At 41.2% G+C, this 21,030-nt stretch overlaps 1 protein-coding gene across 2 annotated transcripts; it reads left to right on the forward strand.

Moving 5' to 3' along the window:
• The first annotated feature begins 1,941 nt into the window (after positions 1 to 1,941).
• Positions 1,942 to 17,007, forward strand: adar (adenosine deaminase RNA specific). Of its 2 annotated transcripts, none has more exons than XM_040117859.1 (16): positions 1,942 to 2,048; positions 5,400 to 7,182; positions 7,541 to 7,866; positions 8,439 to 8,634; positions 9,290 to 9,492; positions 10,003 to 10,138; positions 10,344 to 10,582; positions 10,932 to 11,088; positions 11,622 to 11,790; positions 12,057 to 12,150; positions 12,277 to 12,393; positions 12,591 to 12,718; positions 12,849 to 13,031; positions 13,198 to 13,310; positions 13,811 to 13,938; positions 14,755 to 17,007. In XM_040117859.1, exons 2-16 carry the CDS (start codon positions 5,530 to 5,532, stop codon positions 15,077 to 15,079), a joined length of 4,167 nt encoding a protein of 1,388 aa, XP_039973793.1. In that variant the 5' UTR covers positions 1,942 to 2,048; positions 5,400 to 5,529; the 3' UTR covers positions 15,080 to 17,007. The 2 variants fall into 2 exon arrangements, with proteins under 2 accessions (XP_039973793.1, XP_039973794.1); XM_040117860.1 differs by lacking the exon at positions 1,942 to 2,048 and adding an exon at positions 3,524 to 3,956.
• Positions 17,008 to 21,030: the final 4,023 nt, after the last annotated feature.

The following is a 21,030-nucleotide window of genomic DNA, read 5'->3' on the forward strand; positions in this document are numbered from 1 at the left end:
AGGTGTCTTTAACTCAAAGCTTGGAAAGGGGATAGAAGGAGGGAAATAAACATTTTTCTTGTAAGCATTCTAGTGACCTAGAACATTTTAAATCAGTTGAAAGATATTGAAACGTCAAACATTTCAAAGTTATCACAGTCTGTCCCTTTTCACCATCCAGCTGTGTTTAAAAGCTGACAAATCAGACATCAGCACATTCACAGAGTAACGCTGACACCCACAGGATATGTTGGTAAATTGCAAAACGTCACTTTGCCAGACAATCTGAGGTCTCGTAAAAGCTCATATGCACTACAGGCCAGTTCTTTGTGAGTCCCAAATTCTCTGACAATTCCATGGCCTGCACCAAAAAGGATGGTGAAAGAAAGCAAAATTTCAAAATATAAATTGAATTTATTTTTTTCCCAGCAACAAGAAGCAGAAACAGAGCTGCTGCGCTGCAACCCATAAGACCCGCATTATTTAGCAAAATGAAAATTAAATGCCAAGAATTTGACACACTCTCAGAACCCAGAGGAACAGAGCTTCTGCAAGTGTGGCCCATATACTCTGGAAGAGCTAATTGGTCAGAATGGCTGATTTTGTTAAATACAGTACTGCCAGAGCAGGCTTGTAAGGCATACAGGGCTCACATACTATCACTGCTCCCACTGCAATGTCAGGTCTCTCTCAAGTAAAATCTGACAAACAAAACAAAATAAAGGTTTATGTAAGTGCTTAAAAAGCAGCATAAAATGATGGCTGACGAGCAGACACAGTAAAAATAAAAAACTGCAATCATACCATTACTATGATAAATAAAACACATTAAAAATAGAAAATAGGAAAATAGGATACATGTAGTTTAGAAATTACACCAAAAAGACCAAACTGCTGTATATAAATACATTTTTATAAAAAAAATATTAACTACTATGGTCAAACCAATTAAGCAAATTTGAGTTTAAGTATACTGACGAGAAAACCCTGCTTCAGCGACATAAATGAATAATAATGGATGTATCACAATGCAGTAACATGATGAAAGTTTGAAAACTGAGTGCTTACCCCTCTGTAAAGTATTCAGCTCTTTTACTCAAGTAAAAGCACTAATAACACAATGTAAAAAATACAAGGGAAAATCCTACATTGAAAATTCAGAAAATGCTATTTAAGTAAAAGTATGCAGTATAATCAGGAAAATGTACTTCAAGTATCAAGTAATGTAAAAGTACCTAATGCAAAAAAATGGACTGTTACTGTTATACTATTGTACATTATATTATTATTATTCTTGCATTAGTGTTTAAGCTTCATTTTACTGTTGTAGCTGGTTGAGATGGAGCTCATTAATAACTATTTTATATGAAGCTGCAACTAATGATTATTTTCAATATGGATTAATCCCCTGATTATTTTCTCAATTCATTAATTGATTGTTTGGTCTGTAAAAATTCAGAAAATGGTGAGAAATTACTAAGAGCCCAAAGAGACACCTTAACATTACTTGTTTTGTTTTGTCCAAACAGTAGCTCAAACCTCAAAATTATTAAAAATAAATCAAAATTTTTGAACAGAAGACCAACAACTCATCACATTTGAGAAGCTGGAAATATGAAATGTTTGGCTTTCGGTTGGCAATTAATTTTCTCTCAGTCAACTAATCATTTCAGCTCTACTACTATACACTGTTTGGTAGTTTAATCTATAATAAAGCATAATATTTTTTAACCTCTTCATATGTTGTGTATGTAAATATCTTAATTTATAAAGTAACTGAAGCTGCCAAATAAATGTAGTGGAGTAAAAAGTACAGTATGAAAAGAGAGTACTAGTGCCTCAAATGTTTACTTAAGCATACCAAATGTCAAGGACACAGCTGCAAATAAGTATATCCGAACCTTGCCGATGCGGCTGCGTCACTCACATGCGACGTGGAGTTGTTTATGTCAGTCGCCAGCGTTACGCGTCACTTCTGCTCGCACCAGTTCTTTGATTGTTCTTCTATCATCGCATTAAAAACATTTCACACCAACAAGGGCTGCAGAGCCGAAACACTGCGAGTTAAGGTAATCGATTAAAGCTTTGACGGGTCTCTAAATCGTCTGTTGTGGTTTGGGTGAAGAGCAGTATGTGTGTTTTGCGTTAGCAGACAGTGAACTGACTGTGCTGCAGGCGGTAGTTAGAAATGGTGCAGTGCCAGTGCGGAGCTAGCAGGCTGGCTAACGTTAGCTGGAGAAGGGAGGATAAGCGGCACATCTTGTCCTTTAATGTGGCTTTACCTTAACACAAAGTCTGAGTACGTGTGCCCCTGTTTTTAAACATTTTAAGTTCGTCCATCCCTTTTGTTTTTTTTTAAGTTAGAGCTGTACGTTTCCTCAAAGAACAACCGTTCCCTTGTTAACAGCGAAGAGTTTAATGCTAAGCCAGGGTGGTCTCGCTCCTAAAATAATGTTACCCTTTTGAAATGAGTAATAGTGTATCCATCTCTTCCGACTTGCATTAACCCCCTTCATCAGTTTATACAAAGTCTCAAATAGCTAGATGTAACGTTAACGTGTTTTCTGATTGTTTCGGGGTTTTTTGTTTGTATAATAACTTAGTTATCCGGTCCAACTTTTATCATAGCATGTTTCTGTGTCGTCCAGATGAAGTTAACAATTATACATAAATGTGAAACTGAATTTTTTTTTTTAATATGCTGGTGCTACATGGCTAAATATTAACTGTATGTATCCAGTATTTGGTAATACAACTTAGCGTTTGGCTGTCAAACATAATTCTCCTCATTTTAAATTAATGAAATGAAACGCAGATTTGATTTATTACAATTAATTTATTCCTAATTACCTATGCTAATAATTCTGCTGAAATTGGGCGTAATTACTAAACCTTAAATGCTAGGTTATCACTTTTACTTTGATGTGGCCGTACCTTTGTGTGGGTTCACGCCTCCTGCTGCACTGCTTTGTAAGGTAAACGGTGTACATTGTAATGACTGAATACAGCAATGCTGCAAGATCCAAGTGCGAAACGGGCTCATGTTATTCTTTTAGGCAAATATGTCTGTGCCACTCCTGTGTTTAATAGTGTCCTTAACCTTATAGTACTCTCGTGCTTTTCCTTCCTATCACAATCCTGTTGCTAGATCTCGACTTTGTGCTGTGATATTCGCATCCCTCAAAATGTATTACATTACTATCAGTCTCCATCATTTCCCCTCCTCGGTTGTATTTTTAATGTGAGAACCGGATCTGAGCATGTGGTGTCTCCTCTGCCCCAGTGTGCTGTATACAGCGTGCATTTGAGAGGATGTCCTTGCAGCTTCACAGCGACACAGGCGCATTGATTGTTTGAGTTGGACCGCAGAGCGACCTCTTTACGAATGACAATTAACAGACGGCCATAGAAGAGCCTTACTTTTTAGTACTTAAAATACTCGGCTGCCCACATGACTCTGTGTCAATCTGGCTGCCCTTGGTGCGCCTCTGCGGGTCACGTGACCCAGAATAGAAACCTATCGTTCTTCGGAAATGAAATCGAAACTTGCTTTGTCTCCGTCGACCAGTTTCCTTTTACTTACACGAGGCAGTCTGAGGATTTTCCCAAACTTCCTTGGTGTAACAGCGTAGCAACGCAGTCTTTACAACACCGCATACAGCATTTATAAGCGAGCGACCTCTCTGGCTTTTACATCGTGAGAGCTGCGGACAGGGCCTCGCGCATCCAAAGCGGAAGACGCTGGAAAAAACAGAGATATTAACCTAGTAGAGGGTTTATTGATTTCCAGCCTACCACCGGGTCCGTCCTTACTTTACGTGCCTGCTCTGTGACACGTGTCTTGCATGTCAAGATTATTTTTTATTTTTCGTGATTTTCTTTTGAAGTCTGATCTGATCATTGGGAAGCTGCAGGAGCAGCGACGTTATACTTCCCGCTTTTTTTCGCCGCTGCCACTTTCGTTTGAACTGCTGTAGGTGAGATCCACAGAACTCCTCGAGCCCGCTGGGCCTTGTGCTACCAGCTTATGTGGTGTGTTGCATGGACGTGTGAATATATGTGCGCCGGATCTGGGGCACGTACCGGGTTGCGTTTCCGCAATGCTAAGTAATCAAAGGACACACAGGTCTCAGGGACAGAAGGAGGGGTCACTTTGAATATCAAATTGTGGTATTAAACTATTTCTTGACGTGACAGTCTAAAGCATCCAAAAGAGTTGACTCACTTTTTTTTTTTTTTTTTTTTTAACTCCTGCCTCTGCCCAGGCTCAAAACAGAGAGATGCATAACGACAGTGGATTCTGAAAAACACAGAGTTGTTATTTTGGCTGTCAACTGTTGCCTTGCATCAGGGTCAAGATGAGTCAGTTCCAGCCCCGTTTGGCCCCTGGGCTGCCGGCCCTGTCGGCCCTGTCGGCCCCTGTTACTGTGATGAACCAACACTATGATGTTCTCTGTTAATGTGGGCCTGCTCAACTCTATTTGACTGGGCCAGAGGGGATGAAACCTGACTCAGTATTGGATGTCTCCTTGTTGTCAGTCTCACTGATATAGACATTATTGAGTGTTGTCATATATGACATTTGAGGCTGAATCAATGTTTGTTGTACCATAGAAGGATATTGGCGTTCTGAACTTTGCTGTTTTGCAGGATCTACATTTCTACTCAAGGAATATTTCCAGTCTTTGCTATGTATGTTTTTGGAGGGAAGGAATTAACATAGCTCTGCAAAAATTTACCATGGTAGTCAGGACTGTCTCCTAGCAACTGCATGGTTTTCTGTCCACAGCGCATCACTGACAGGTAGCCCTTTACGTTCTTATGCCCTTGGAACTGTCCTTTTTTTCTGCATCAGTGTGTGCCCCCCCATGGATCAAGATCCAGCAATAAATTGAAAGGCCAGAAATAAAACAGAATAGTCACAAGAAGGTCTGAATTATTAATCACCATCCTTTTAACCTGGGATTAAGTTTCAGTGTGACTTGGGGAGACAGTATGTCACCCGGCAGTATCCTTGTAGACTGGCTAAGGTATAATCTGAAGATATACACAGCAACGTTGACAGTGTTTGTGTGTGTCAGAGCTTGTCCTCTGCATATAATCTTCATGTTTTTTTCATATCCATAACCTCATATTGTGTTGTCCTCTTTCTGTATACTGCACTTCAGGAAGGCAAGATTTTTAGGGTGACTTTAAAAACTGTCCTTTGAGCAGGTATAGATTCACTGATTTATCCGAGGACACTCAAAGGTTGAAGGCTTGCCAGCAGGGCCCGAACTTGTGTTATTGGCTGGAATGAAATTTCTCTTACCATCCGGACTGTTTTGTTTGTTTGTTTTTTTTCACCATTCAGTTATCTTACTGTTATGTATTTCTGTTTATTAATATTCTCCTGACATTGTCCTTTGTTTGTATTTCAGGTGCTCTCAGTGTGCAACTGACCTGCCCTGACTTTTCATTAGGGTCTCCTGTTTGTGCTAGAGGACGTACACTCATACAGAAGCTGGACAGCCAGCTGCACCGGCCCCCTTCACGCTCATCCCCTGCGCTATGAGCAGAGGTAGAGGAGGGCCTTCCAAAGAACACTATCACATAAATCCACCTACCCACCTCCAGGCCAAGGAAAATTACAACAGACCTGGCCCAGCCCAACTCTACCCCAGAGCTGGCCCACAGCAGATCCCATATTCAAGTTACTACAACAGCCCTGCCCCTCCCGTGGTGTCCATACAGCCGCCAGCTCCCTCATTCATTTCCTCCGCTCCACCCACACAGAGCCACAATAAAGCAGCCCCTAAACCTGTGCCCCTTATCAATTCACATAATCAGAATCACAGTCCCAGTCCTCATCCCAATTTATTTCAGTACCAACAGGCGGAGTTCCTGAGAGGACACAGCTCTGAGGCTCCACAGTTCAGAGCCAGTCCACGAGGAGGGGGAGGGGGAGTGGTACCCGGCAGGCCACCCAGTTCCTCATATCAGCCCCATTCAGGGTACGGTAGATATCCAAACACCAACAGCAGCCCTAGGTGTAGAGGTGGGTATAGCCAGGACCAGGGTTTTGCGTATCCCCCCACTGTAGCACCCCCGCGAGGCCCTCAGGGCCCTCGATACCCGAATCAAGACCAGTTACAAGGTAAAAACCACAACCAGTACTCCAACAGACAATGGTGCGCCCAGACAGACATTTGGTGTGATAGTTTTCAGAGTTTGTCTCTTCATCGAGACCGGCCCATCAGAGGAGAGAGGTTTGACAGACATTCTGCATCGAGCAGCTTAGCAATTTCAAGCTCTAGTAAAGTTAACATCACTCTCACTCCTGACATCCAGGAGCAGGTACACAGGGCTTTGGCTGCTTTGAAGCCAAGTGAGAGTATATCTGCAAAATTGTTAGCCAAAAGACTGCGTCTGCCCAAAAAGATAGTGAACAAGGCCCTCTACTCTTTGGAACGTTCACAGAAAGCCTCCAAGCAAGGACTCCTCCCTCCTGAGTGGACTGTATACAGAGAACCTCTCAGGTTCTGCAAGGAAGATCAAAACTCAAAAGTACAAAGTTCCCCATCCCATCTGTGTGACAGGTCAGAACACCCTCAAAAACCTGAAGCCAAGGTTGAGCTAAAAACAGAAACAGCAAGATACAGCGGACAGGCCAAAGAAGAGGACTCTGACACAGAATCCAGTTCTTCTTACTGCTCCTCTTTAGAGTCATCTGACTCTGAAGAATCCCAGTCACCAGCAAAAGGTAAGCACGAAGATAAACAAAATCCCGGCACTACCAGCTCCCCTGATCGGGAACCTCAGCTTCCCACGATGGCAGACCAGAAGGAGCTAGTTATGCAGTACCTCCTGGAGTCAAGGGAGGCAACTGCTCTCGTCATAGCCAAAAATCTTGGTTTTAAGAATGCCAAGCATGTCAATCCCACCCTTTATGCTTTGGAGAAGCAAGGTGAAGTTATTAAGAATGGGGAAGTCAACCCTCCCACCTGGGAGCTCTCCAGCCGCCGCAGAGAGAGGATGGAGAGGAGCCTCAAAGCCGCACAGAGCACCTCAGCTGAGGGTTGTCAGATGGAGGTTGAAGCCAGTAGAGAGACGAAGGGAGGAGGGTCCATTCTCCTGACGTCACCAGCACTACCACCAATACCAGGCCTCGAGCCACAAACACTTCCAGACAAATGGAATGTGGAGCAAAGTCACAGTGAAACGGTAGGTGAAATTCCTGTGTTTAGCTCTGTATCTTAGTATTTATTTAATGCTACTAAGTAATCAGACTACTGACTACTTTCTTATTAATCTAGAAAGATACATTAAACCTGACAAGGCAGTCATATGTTAAAAAAGCAAATTATAAGATTTATTCCAATAAGCTTTCCATCTTCTCATCTATCCCTCTGCAAGAAACCAAAACAAACCATTTCCCAGAATGTTGAAATATAGCATTAAAAGAAAAATAGTGGAATATGTGAAGTGTCTTTTTACTGTATGTATTTAGCTGGGGTTATCAGCCTTGGAAGTTGTTGTGTGATTTTATTAACCCTTTCACCTCTTTACTTTTCCTTTTCAGTCCAGGTCCTCCCCTCAGCCCCCCTCCTTTACCTCATGTAAAGACAAAGAGACCAGCGAAGGACAGTGGGCCACTGATGATATCCCAGAATTCCTCAACGCTATTCGCAGAGAAACGGACGCTGAAAAACTGGCAGCGGAGAAGGCCAACACCATGGGAACTGTTGCTGTGTCACTGGCTGCCCCACCTCCCCAGAACCTGTGGGCCAAATTACAGGAGGTGAGGCTGAAGAACCCCGTCAGCGGCCTCATGGAGTATGCCCAGTATCTGGGCCAGAACTGCGAGTTCCTGCTGCTTGACCAGTCAGGGCCCTCCCACGACCCCAGGTTTGTAATATGATCTACTCTGTTAGTGTAAAGTTTCAGTTGATACAAGGGGTAATGTAAATGAATCATTCATGCCGCAATGTTGAAATTTAACTAGGGATGCACCAGAACTAAAGTTGACCTTACTAAGTGGATCAGGTTTTGACCAATCTACATTAAATACAGAGTCTTTGTCAATGTAATTATATCAGTTAAATTCATTAAGTCACAGCCGAGCCACCACCTTAGTTTTTAGTGCCACAGCAATCACTTGCTTAAGTTTATCTTCCATAACTTGGATCTTTGAAGTGCTGTTTGTTGTTTCATTATCTGCCACACGTACATTTTTGTTTTTCCACCCATATGTTTGTTACTCTCTGTAAAGAACCTGATGACAAACCTATTGATTCAAATTCTGTTACAAATAAACCTGCCTTAATAAAGACATAAGATGCTGCCAGTTAAGAATGGAAATTACTGGGTTTTATGCGACACAGTAGTCTCAGAATTTTAGCTAGTCAATTAATCATGTATTAACAGATCACTGTATCTCATCTGTATATTCATCTGTATATTTTCTCTCCCTCTGTCAGATTCCGTATGCAAGTGATGCTCAACGGCAGGCTGTTTCCTGTCGCAGAAGCTTCCAGTAAGAAGGTTGCAAAAAAGGATGCGGCTGCGGCCACCCTGCGCATTCTCATCGGGGAGATGCAGGGAGGAGCGAGCACAGGGGACGATGGCAATACTGCCAGTACGGACCAAGTCATGGATCTACTCCCAGACGCCAGTGTAAGTTGTGTATGAATTTGTATGAATCATACCAAAACTTGTGTGTGTGCGCGCACACATGACTGTGTGTGTGTGTGTGTGTGTGTGTGTGTGTGTGTGTGTGTGTGTGTGTGTGTGTGTGTGTGTGTGTGTGTGTGTGTGTGTGTGTGTGTGTGTGTGTGTGTGTGTGTGGGTGTGTTGTGTTCAAAGACACTTTGCTCTGCCGACTGCTCCTACATGACAAGAGTCATTCAAACTGCTGCCACTGTGCATTATTCTGCACCAGGCTGTTTGAACAGCACAGTGTGCTGATATCAAGTCTAATAAACTTACCAAGTGACTAACAAAAATAAATAATATAACTCACTTCATTGAAATTAAACAAGTACCCCGTAAATTCAAACACAGACCAGAACAGATTTTTGTCTCACAAACACAAATAGGTGGAACTTGAACAGGAATGGTGTGCTGATCTCATTTTATTTTGTTGGGCAACGGTAGTAAATAGGGAGCACTACTATACAGTATCACTCAATACAGAAAAATTGTAATTGTAATAATTATATGATTATTTGTGAACTGTGAATTCATGAAAGAGTATTTTGGTTTAAAATACAGCCACCAAAAAACAAGCTTTAATGAAAGGCTTTTTTTTTTCTTTTTTTCTGTCTACCAGCGGGCAGCTGAAAGCATGGGGGGAATTTTTGGGTCGGGTAACGTGGAAGAGGTAGGGGTGGTGGAGGGACCTCGCCAGCCCCTGTCCCGCTCTCTGCCTGGTGGGAAAAATCCGGTGTCTGTCCTGATGGAGTACAGCCAGCGCAGCGGGAACCCTATCGAATTCATCATCACTGGGCAGGCAGGCCCACCACATGACCCAAGGTACTGGCTTCCTCACCTCCCTCTGAATCTGTCCTATTGGATGTTGTTTTCCCCCACACTGCATGTTCTTAAATTGAGTTCCTCCATGGTCATACATTTCCCCTTCAGGGAAGCTGTTAACCAGCTATTTCTGTTGAATCTGTCCTCAGTACTGTAGTCAGCTGACAAAGACACAATGCCTTCTCTGTCCATTACTCTTTACCACTCTTTCTGCTCATAATCCATTTTGTTAGGCAGCTGGCTGGCTGGGAGATACAATACAGACTTGTCTTCCTCAAATAATTTTCTATTAAGGATGTATGCTTCTGTTTTGATGACTACTACACTGTAGGCCCTGCTGTGTTATTGTGACCCTGGCACATCTGCTGCTTTATGTAGATGTAATAAATCAGGAATCTGGAAGAGTAACTCAACAAAGTGTGGCATCATATCTGATCTCAGTAACAAATCAAAATGATTCTCTCCCTTTCTCCCTTTCCACCCCTTCCACCGTCTCTATCCTGTGTTCAGGTTCATGTACAGGGTGAAGGTCGGAGAGAGCCTGTTTCCTGAGGCCTCAGCTCCAAGCAAGAAGGCAGCACGCCAGCTGGCAGCAGAGGAAGCTGTCAAAGAATTAATGGCTGAAGGGAGATTGCAGCTCAACAAGGTGTGGAGTGAAAAGCAGAGAATCACTGGAGTTGTTCATTTTTTATATCCCAAAATTAAATGGAATGACTTCAGAGAAACAACAGATCACTCGAGCAGAAAGAAATGATCTTGTCACTTCCATCATACTGTTCTGTTCTCTTTGCTTAACCCTGCTGACATCTCTCTCTCTTTCTCCTCCCCCCACTGCCATCTCTCTTTTCCAGCCTCAGTTGCCCCTAGGCTCTTCCAGTGATAGTGATGGTGGTGGTGCTGGGACTACATGTCCCTCTTTGCCCCCTCTGACTGCAGACGAATTGCGAGCAGCACATGAGGCAGGCGTTGGCGACCTTATCAACCACCTGAACAACAACGCAGTGTCAGGTCTTCTGGAGTACGCCAGAGCCCGGGGCTTTGCTGCTGAGATCCGCCTGGTGGGGCAGTCTGGGCCACCGCATGAGCCTAAGTATGTGTGAGCTGCATGAATGCACGCACACACACGTTTAACATGTACACACTTGAGAAAAACATCTATTGACCGGGTTACCATGTACTTTGGAAAATATGATCTTTGTATGCCTAAGGAAAAATATGATAATTTAAAGTTATTGACCATTAATGAAGGCCTTTTTGCCTAATTTCTCTGGAGCTCTGTTGTTTTAGTTACACTTGACATGTTAAGGAAAATACTCAAGTGGATGTTTGTGTTAATGGCCCAACCATGGTTTCCATTGGATCCTTGATTCTAAAAGTGATCGAGAAAACCCCTGTCACATCCTCCTCTCATTGCTTTTCTCTTTTCCTCTCCTGCTCAGGTTCACCTACCAGGCTAAGCTGGGCGGACGGTGGTTTCCTCCAGTCTGTGCGTCCAACAAGAAGCAGGGAAAACAGGAAGCAGCAGATGCGGCTCTACGGGTTTTGATTGGAGAAGCTGAGAGGGCAGCTCGCACTGGGGAGCTTATCCCGGCTGAGGTGAGCTGACTCTTCACTGTTTTCAGATTTTCTATCATGCTATCAGGCTCATCATGGGGACAAGGCAGTACATAATGGAATAAGAGAAATAGCAGAGGCTTATCAAGCGGTTTTGCTTACCTCGATTACCTGTGCCACAAGATTGACCTTCACCTCACGTAAATGCCTGCATGTAGACCCACCACCTCACTTGAGCAAAACTGTTTCACTGACAAAATAACAACATAAATGTCCATAGGATAAGTCAAGTTAAAACATAACCAAGTGAAAAACACGCAGAGAATGTAACTCAACACATTTGCTGCTTAATAGTAAATAAATCAATTTTCTTTTTTTTTTTTTCCTAAGGGGGCCTATCTTAGATATGTTGTTCATTGTCCACACACACAAAAAATGTAATTTTCTTTGATAGTTTTTTTTTTAGTTGTCATTGGATTGCACAGTCAAATAAATTTCATATATGCCAAATATATAATAATACTTATTTCCTTTCTGTTTTGCCTATCCTGTCCTGTATACATCCCCCTCTCTAGCTTCCAGTGAGTGGCAGCACTTTGCATGACCAGATAGCAATGTTGAGTCACCAGCGTTTCAACGCCTTGACCACACGTATCCAGCATAGCCTTCTGGGACGCAAGATTCTGGCCACCATCGTCATGAGGAGGGGGGAGGGCCTGGGGACTGTTGTCAGCCTGGGAACTGGTATATCCATTATCTTTAGCATATAACGTATGAAACAATAGAGCTGGTAAAAACAGGGAGTATAAGGAATTGTAAAGAAAATGTGTTGTCTCTGCATTTTTTCCATAATGTTTAGTTATATGGATTTCTGTGCTGAGAGGCATGCACTGTCAGAAAGCTAAAACAGAACTAGGTCACTGCAGAACTGAGAGGCACTGCATTGTTGTTTTCTTTGACATTGAACTTGTCTTGCTTTCTGTTTTTTGTTTTTGTTTTTTTTCTGTCAGGAAACCGCTGTGTTAAAGGGGAGGAGCTGAGCCTTAAAGGGGAGACTGTTAATGATTGTCACGCTGAAATCATCTCCAGAAGGGGATTTGTTCGGTAGAAATAGATCTTGCTCTTTTATCAATGTTTCTCTCCCAGTTCTAAAAATACCCCGCTCTTTTCCCAGTCCCAGTCTATGGGACATTATTTATAAGTCTAACTCGCCATTTCCTTTCCCCTCAGGTTTCTGTACAGTGAGCTGCTCAAGCACTACGATGGCGCAGACGACAGTATATTTGAGCCAGTGGAGAAAAACAAACTGCGGGTCAAATCTGACATCACCTTTCACCTCTACATCAGGTGGAAGTATCAGATGTCTTCTTTGTCCTTGTTCACCTCCCCCTAATCTCTCATCTTTCATTTCCATCCTGTCCGTTAGTCACATACGCCAATGTTTCATGTTTGGATCAATTTTAGTCCTCCTTCTTTAAACCACATGTCACTTTGGTGTGTGTCACCTCAATATCTCATGTCTCTTCTTTTAATCGTACCCATAGCACGGCACCTTGCGGAGATGGGGCTCTTTTTGATAAGTCCTGCAGTGAGGCTGGGGATGAAGTTGAGGGCCACCAGCCTCTGTTTGAGAATGCTAAGCAGGGCAAGCTACGCACCAAAGTTGAGAACGGTGAGAGATGAAACTCACACACATCTGTCTTCACAAGTATTGTACTGTATATACCTGCAAGGAAGCAAATGATTCCTCGCTGTAAGAAAGAGCTGCGACCTTTGTATATGTGTGGTGTTGTTTCTGCCAGGTGAGGGCACCATCCCAGTGGAGTCAAGTGCCATTGTGCCCACCTGGGATGGCATCCAGCACGGGGAGAGGCTGCGAACCATGAGCTGCAGTGATAAGATCCTGCGCTGGAATGTGCTGGGCCTGCAGGGGGCGTTGCTCACCCATTTCCTGCATCCCATCTACCTGAAGTCCATCACACTTGGTAAAACATGCTGTTGCATTGTCATTTTTATGGCCAGTTGGAGAACAAATAATGTGGCAAATATGAGAGTTGACGTCCGTGAAATTGCATGAATTCCCACTTTTTACATTACTTCTGGTCTCAAATTTCTGTTTTACAAGCTGTCGTTGTTGTTCTGATCTGTTAGGCTATCTGTACAGCCACGGTCACCTGACACGTGCTGTTTGCTGTCGGCTGGCCAGAGATGGTGAAGCATTCACCCAGAGTCTTCCTCTTCCCTTCATGCTAAACCACCCAGAGGTAACCACAAATTTTTTTTGCAATGTCACGTGTGGATATTAATCAAGAAAATTGAGGTCATTCTCACTAAATTCATCAATTAAGCTGCAAACGCTCCTATTTGTGCCCGCACAACTGTTTCTTCATTGCTCATCTTCTTTAAATTTGGCTCATCTATCAATTAGCGGAGAGCATGTAGGTGACTGTTGCACCACTGGGCAAAATGCCTGAGAAATACAGAAGCTGGCAGCTACGCACAGTTCAGATATATCCATGTTTTAGCCCGTTTCTGAACACTTTGATTGCTTTCAGTTACATACCAGTGAAAATGGTTCAAACTACCATCCCTTATCGACACACAGTGTGACGCAGCCCATCACACTGACACATGCATTACACAACTAATTTTACACGCTCTGTTTGGAGCTGCTGACTCACACTGAAGGGCTAAATTAGCCTGATTAAACAAAATATGCCCTCTCTCCCCCTCCCTTCTCGCACACCACCTGGTTGGACTGTAGGTGGGCAGGGTGAGTGTGTACGACTCCACACGTCACACGGGCAAGACCAAGGAATCCAGTGTGAACTGGAGCTTTCCAGACCAGCACAGTGTAGAGGTGTTGGACGGGACCAAAGGCAAACTGGATGGGTATGTAGTACACTGTGCAACTAAACTAAATTCTGTCTCTTCTGATAGCAGCATAAATGGTTTAGTAATACTTTAGTAACTTCAGTTTGTAAAGTCTATTATTTACCACTTAAAAAACGTATTATTTAAGGAGTGTAATGCTTCTGTTCAGTGTTTTGTTTTTGTCTTTTTGTTTGTTTTTTCTTTTCTTTATCTAGTGGCTAACGATAACTTTGTATTAACCCACAACAGTTCCAAGTCAATTCTTTGCCTGAGCAGAGATTTCAAATTTAAATGGATTTACCCTGTAGCTCAATATGCCTCTAAAATGCTTTTCAGAAATATGATTTTGTTTTTGTATCAGTATGAGTTATTGATCATCCTGTGGGATTGATCGAACACCATATCATTGTGAGGAGACATCCCTGGAATTTGGTTCCAGAGAAATTATTTGAAGATATCATAATGAGTTATGATAGTTCCAATTTGGGTTAGCACTGGTGTCCCAAATAAATCCTAAACTCTATGATAATAAAATATGGAAGGTGGCAATCTAGGCACAAACTATTTAAAAAACACACACAAACTGAAAACCCCTTGGCAGCATTCTTATTTTGGATAATCTCAAGTGCTCTGTTTTATTAAGTAAAAACTGTCAAGTGACCAAAAACTTCATGTAATTTTAATTTAATCACCCAAAAGAGTGAGCAGCAGGCAGTGAAGTAAGCTAAATGGGAAACACTGCATAATCAGACCAGACTAACTATGATGTTTTCCATGAGTGTCACGTTTTTTAGGAACACTCAAATAAGGGGTCCTCTATTTTCTTCCCTGCAGGAACAAACTGGGCGTTTCCCGTGTGTCCAAGTCCAACTTATTCTGTCTGTTCCACACTCTGTGCCAGCGATGTGGCCGCACAGATCTCCTCTCGCTGCCCTCCTACGCCCAGGCCAAGATGTCAGCAATGTCCTTCCAGCTAGCCAAGCAGCAGTTCTTCCGCTCTCTCAGCGTCCACGGCTACGGTGCCTGGATCGGCAAACCGCTGGAAGAGAAGAGCTTTGAGGCAGGGGAGGGAACCAGGAACAATGACGCAAGTGTCCCTGTGGGATACAGCAGCAGTAGAAACGGAGGAGCGATGGAGTACAAGCAAGAGGAAGTGTAGAACAGTGCAGGCTGCATTATTAAGTGGGTAATATAAATACGTGGGGAGAGAGAAGCACAAGCCAGGGGCAGATGTGAAGAAAGGAAAGACAGTCAAACAATGTGTAACCAGCAGCCAGAACTGTATCTTCCGATGGAACATGGTTAAAGGCTGCTGAGGAAGAGTGATGGAAAGGGTGAGAATAAATGAGAGGGAGACGGCAAGGGCAATCCTGGAAGGGTGAGCTGGGGTCACAGTAGGCAGACAGAGCTAGGATAGATTCAGTGGGTGTTCAAAATAATGTAAACACTACATGAAAAAGGAATTAGTTTGAAGTCGGTAAATCACCATGACAAACACTGCTACAAAGCTGAGTTGTCTTAGCTTGCAAGACAGTTACTGTTTTTGTCAGGCTCCTTTATACTGTTTATAACTAAATGTTCGTTTCAGATTGTAATTTCAGTTTGTCTTTGTGATTGTAGTGCTTGGCATTGCAGGTTCTTTGACAATTGCATGGGATGATTTGGCGTATTAAGACCACTGCTTGTTTTATGATTTTGTAACAAGAGCTTGAGTAGGTGACACGTGCTGCTAACTGACATTCAACCTAACATGACTCTACACTGTAGCAGTGTTTGTAATTGTAATTAAGTTCACTTTGAGTCAAAGTCCTTTGTCATGAAGTGCTTATTATTTTTTTTCTGCTCCCTGTATTCTACTGCATGGAAATACATGCATTGGAAAGTAGTATTTGCCCAGTATGGTCCCATATTACAGTGTACATAAAAATCTTCCTCTGTACATAAGAAGATGAACGCCAACTTTTACTTTAATCAGTGACTAATCACTAGTCATGGTCCAGCATTTTAGGCTTTAGCCCCTGTAATTACTCTGAAGACTTTGAGCAGGCCCCTTTCTGAGTTAAAGCAGCTGTAAGATTTAAACTCACTGTACATCCTCAGCTGTCCATCCATCCACATGTTGTTGCCATGGTTTCCATTGGCACAGCATAGGTCAGTGTGGCCCTTCGATCAGTCCCACGATTTCTCTGTGCTTTTGTGTTTTTATATAGAATTACTGATGTCAAGGCCTCCAAGAAGTGCAACATTTCTGTTCTTATTGCGTGTTTGTGTGTTACTTCAGTATTTCTCCTTGTTTTCCTTCACTTCTATCATTAAGGTCATCAGTAGCTGGCCATGCTAGGGAGTCTTGGAAAGTCTCTACTGTCCTGCCTGCAGTCTGCCTGCATATTGTTTGTTTTTACATCTCAGTATACAAAAGGGCTTTCAGGTTCTCTTGCATTGCCAGTTGTTGAGGACTGTGAAGACAGTTTTGTTAAGGAGAGTGTAGTTTTTTCTTGATTTGGTTACATGTAGATTGATGATGCAGCATATACATCAGGTATATACAAATACATGAACACAGATGTATAGTGGGGTCCAAAAGCCTGAGTCTAGTTTCAGTAACTCATTTGTCAAAAACTAACACAGATGTTTGGTTAGATCGTTTACTTCTCAAAGTAGTGCATAATGTCGTTGGGGGGGTGTTCCAGTGTTTTTAGTACTTGTTGTTGCACATCTTTAAACTTGACATTATTTTTGATCTATGTGCATTTGAATAAGAGGATTAATAGAAGAAAATGTATCATTAAAATGTACAGTTGTCAGCAATGGACTCAGACTTTTGGAGCCCACTGTTTGATTGTTTGAGTATAACGCTGTGTGTGCGTGTGCGTGTGTGTGTGTGTGTGTGTATATATATATATCTCTATATATATATAGATATATCTAAAAATCTATATATATATCTATATATAGTCTGTGTGTGTATGTATATGTATAGGTTTAATGTATATATTTTGTAAATCATCTACAATTGTTCTTTTCCTGATATTTTAATGGAGTATGCTGTTTTTTTACTGATTTTGGAAGGTTTGAAAAAATTAAACACGTAGCAATGTTTCAGTGTAGTGATGTGTTTGTGGTATTCACTCATTTGATTCTGTTCTACTGCATTTTATATTTTTTTATCACCTGCTTCTTTCTCCAGAAGAGTACAAACATTGCCTGGGGGATGAGGTCTCTGAATGATATTGGGACTTTAACATTCCTGAGGGGATTATAGATATTTATTGTGGCAGAGCGGCCGTTGAGTTGTTCTCAACCAGTAATGCACAGAAACGCCCCTGGCTGGCTCTGACTCTTCATTCATGATAAATCTATGGATTATACTTATGTAGAAATAATGACTGGAAAGAGATTTTCTTGGCTAAAAGTTTGAGTTAGTAGAAGATGCAAATTTTAACAGCAGGGGCTACTTTCTTTAGGGTGGCGTTTAGATTGAATCTGGCTCTTAATAGCTGCACAGCCTATTGCAATGCTCTGAAGGATCAGCAGATGGAAACGTCCTCACGTAAGGCCCAGGGGCTGGTTTGCATGTGTGTATGCATATGGAGGAAGGCTGCATGAAATCAGCCCCTGGTAACCTGATATTCATGGTGAATGCAAGACAAAATCTGTGCAGTGCTAACACTTAATTCATCTATAGACCAGCACATCATACTATGCAAATCTACAAGTTTATGAAATTTTGGTTCTCACTGTATTTTGCTTTCATTTTCACTCTGTGCAAGTCTGAGTATGTTTATGTTCTCTTGCTTCTATCTTGTGTGGACCAACTCAAGTTTTAGAATTAAGAGTTTAGGACATTAATATCTTTAATAGACTATCTTAAGTTTACGACTTTTTTTTTTTGGTAAGAGTCTATAATACAGTAGATTCAACTTTAATGTCATTGCACTCAGCAAGTACCAGTACAACCAAGTATAGTTTAGCATCTAATTAGATTGTGTAAACTGTAGTTAAAGTGCATATAAAGTATGTATATGTATATATATATATAGATATATATATATAGATAGATAGATATATATAGATATATATAGATAGATAGATATATAGATAGATATATAGATATAGAGATAGATATAGAGAGAGATATATAGAGATATATATATATAGATATATAGATATATAGATATAGATATATCTATATATATATAGAGAGAGAGATTAAGGAATGTACAGAATGAACAATAGATCAATAGTAAAATAGTAAGGAGCGCAATATATACAAAAAGAAAAAATACAAATCCAATGAAGCTATGACAATGAGCATCAAAATGGAGTATTATGGAAGGGAAGAATTTGTCTATTCTTGGTGTATTCGGTGAGAAGTGTTAGTTATGTGTTGTACAATGATGATACTGGATAGTACTGATACTTCACGTTGTTTCAGCAGTGTCATAATGTAATGCATTAACACTTTGAAAATTTGTACAATCCATTTAGAGCCATCACTTGGTGTGATGTCTCCCTGGGAACAAATAGTGGTATTCAATGTCTAATTCTCAATCAGTTCAGTGCAGTTTTAGGCCAAGTCTTGTCTCCGGTTCGGCAGCATTAGTTTCAGTCAAGTGACGGGATGATGGCAGCAATATTGCCAGCCCATCAGTGTAGTGCCTCATACATAGCTTTATTTGTAATGCCCTAAACAGCATTGTTAGGCCCTAAACAGTCTGATTCAAGGGAGGAGGGTCCAGAGCAGAAGAATCCCAACAAAAACAAAAAACTCACAGATGTTTTTGCAAGATAAATAGTAGTTAAAAGAATTTTCATAATATCCATATATTAAATTATAGTTAGGATCAAATTATTCAGCTCCTAACCATAATTGCATTTATATCACTATAGCTTCTCAAGTAAGTAATGGTGACAAAAACATGTGCATATACATATAAATGCATGCATGTGTTGTCTAAATGGTCTGTAGTGAGGGCCTGTTTCAATCAGGATCTTAACCCATCAAGTTGGATTCATACTGTCTCTCCAGTCAAGTATTTGGATGTTCGGAGAGTGGGACTAATGATAGAGGGAGAGGAGAAAAGCACGAATGAGGGAAGGATGGAAGATGGGAACACGGCTGCATAGAGTGAAATATTATTCCAGACCGTAGGGCTTAAACGATCCAATCGATGCTCTCCAATGGAAATAAATGAGAGAGGAGAAGAGGGTAATACATGAAGGCTGAGTGGGGAGAGGAATGGCCTAGAAGCTACGCTACAAAAAACACAAGATCACACACAAATTTTTAATGGTAATCAAAGGTGTGATGGTGGGGATGGAGCCTCAGATCCTTGAAGAAGCTAGGTAAAGAGGGGACCTGGAAAAGTACCATGGTACTGTGAAGGTAATGGATGGTATTTTTTAGTTTGGCACAAAGATTGTACCATGTTACTGGTCATAGTATCAAAATGACACTGTTGTGCTGCCATTTTACTGGCCTTATTACAAAATAATGTAATGTGGTAATGGTAATGGTTTAGTGTGCCACTAAAACTGACAAAGCTACAGCTATGGTACAAAATCATAGGTCATGGTACAGCTATACAATCTGAATACTGGAGGTGTACAAATAGACCCACATTTTGCTGTAGCAGGTAAATTAGGAATAATTTCGTCAGGTGTTGAATGGCCTCTTGGCTTATATTTTGACTTTATGTGTTTATGTAACTAATACTAATACTAATATACTTTAAGTATAATAATATACTATAAGTATAAAATACTTTATAAAGGTCTCACACTTGAATAATACAAGCACAGTTTGATTATTACAAACCAAACAATGTCTAAACGATTGTTGGTCAGTTCACCCCTTTGGCCCAGACCAAAATATGTTGACATTTATTTTCAATGGACTGCCATGAAATTTTGTTCATCAGAAATTCATGGTCCCCACAGGTTGACTCCTACTAACTTTGGTGATCCCCTGACTTTTCCTCTAGCGCCACAAGCTCGTTGACGTTTTTGGCTTTTACTGACACATCTCAACGGTCGGATGGATTGCCATGTAATTTGGTACAAATATTCACGTTGCCCAGTGGATGATGACTTTAGTAATCTGCTGACTTTTCCTGTGGCACCACCAGCAGGTCAACATTTTCACTTATCCTGTGAAATATCTCAAAATCTCCTTGATTGATTGGCACAAATTAATCAAGGTCCTGTCCATGTGCGCAGACAACTGAGTTGGAGCTCTACAGACTTTTCCCCAGTACCACCATCAAGTCAAAATTTGTGTTTCTTAGTAAAATATCTCAACAACTATTGGATGGATTGTTGTGAAATTTTGTACAGATATTCTCAGTGATCCTCTGACTTTGGCACCATCAGGTCAAAATTTAAATGTATCCAGTAATTTGGTTTATTACCGAATTCCTGCAAAACTAAGGACATTCCAATTGTCCTAAGTTTACTTTGTGCTCAGTGCTAAGTAGGGAATGTTTTGATGCCAATATGCTGAAATTACATGGTGACCAATGATAAACACTATAGCTGTTTAACATCCACATGTCAGCTCTGTCATTGTCATTTAGCTCAAAGCACCACCGTTCCTACCTAAAACCTCACAGGGCCACTAGCATGGCTGTAGACTCTTAGTCTTGGTAGATATCATAATCCGAGGATTAGTAAAAGTAAATGAATTCTGTCCAATGAGAGCAGCCTAAAGAAGATATACACCAAAAATGTAGAATAGTAGAAGACCAGCCATTCCAATAATTTGGAATTTTTTGGTAAAAATGTGTCTTCAGTGTTATATATTGTCATTACAGGACACATTGGCAGCAACACAAAGATTAAGGAACAAGACAGTTTATTTCAGTGATATAATAAAATAAAAAGGTTTTGCTGAAATTGACAAAACAATTTCAGTTTATGGTCAGTTTAAAGTCAGAATTATGGAAAAATTGATCACCTACACTTCCATGTTATGATGGATTTTTAACTACAACAAATAATTGGAACCAGTTATTTGGATTTTCGTCATACTGACATTTAACATTTCAGGTGTTTGTTCTGTGTATTATTTCCCTGCTTAAATTGTGTAGCTAAAGGCAACAGTGATTATTC

Source organism: Xiphias gladius, chromosome 22 (assembly GCF_016859285.1).
Source record: "Xiphias gladius isolate SHS-SW01 ecotype Sanya breed wild chromosome 22, ASM1685928v1, whole genome shotgun sequence".
NCBI lineage: Eukaryota > Metazoa > Chordata > Actinopteri > Istiophoriformes > Xiphiidae > Xiphias > Xiphias gladius.

Excerpts from the sequence above, each read along its gene's own strand:
- adar (XM_040117859.1), top strand. The coding sequence starts at position 5,530 with ATGAGCAGAGGTAGAGGAGGGCCTTCCAAAGAACACTATCACATAAAT. Across the intron at positions 11,089-11,621 it reads GGGAGCTTATCCCGGCTGAG|CTTCCAGTGAGTGGCAGCAC; the intron begins GTGAGCTGACTC and ends CCCCCTCTCTAG. Across the intron at positions 13,311-13,810 it reads TCATGCTAAACCACCCAGAG|GTGGGCAGGGTGAGTGTGTA; the intron begins GTAACCACAAAT and ends GTTGGACTGTAG.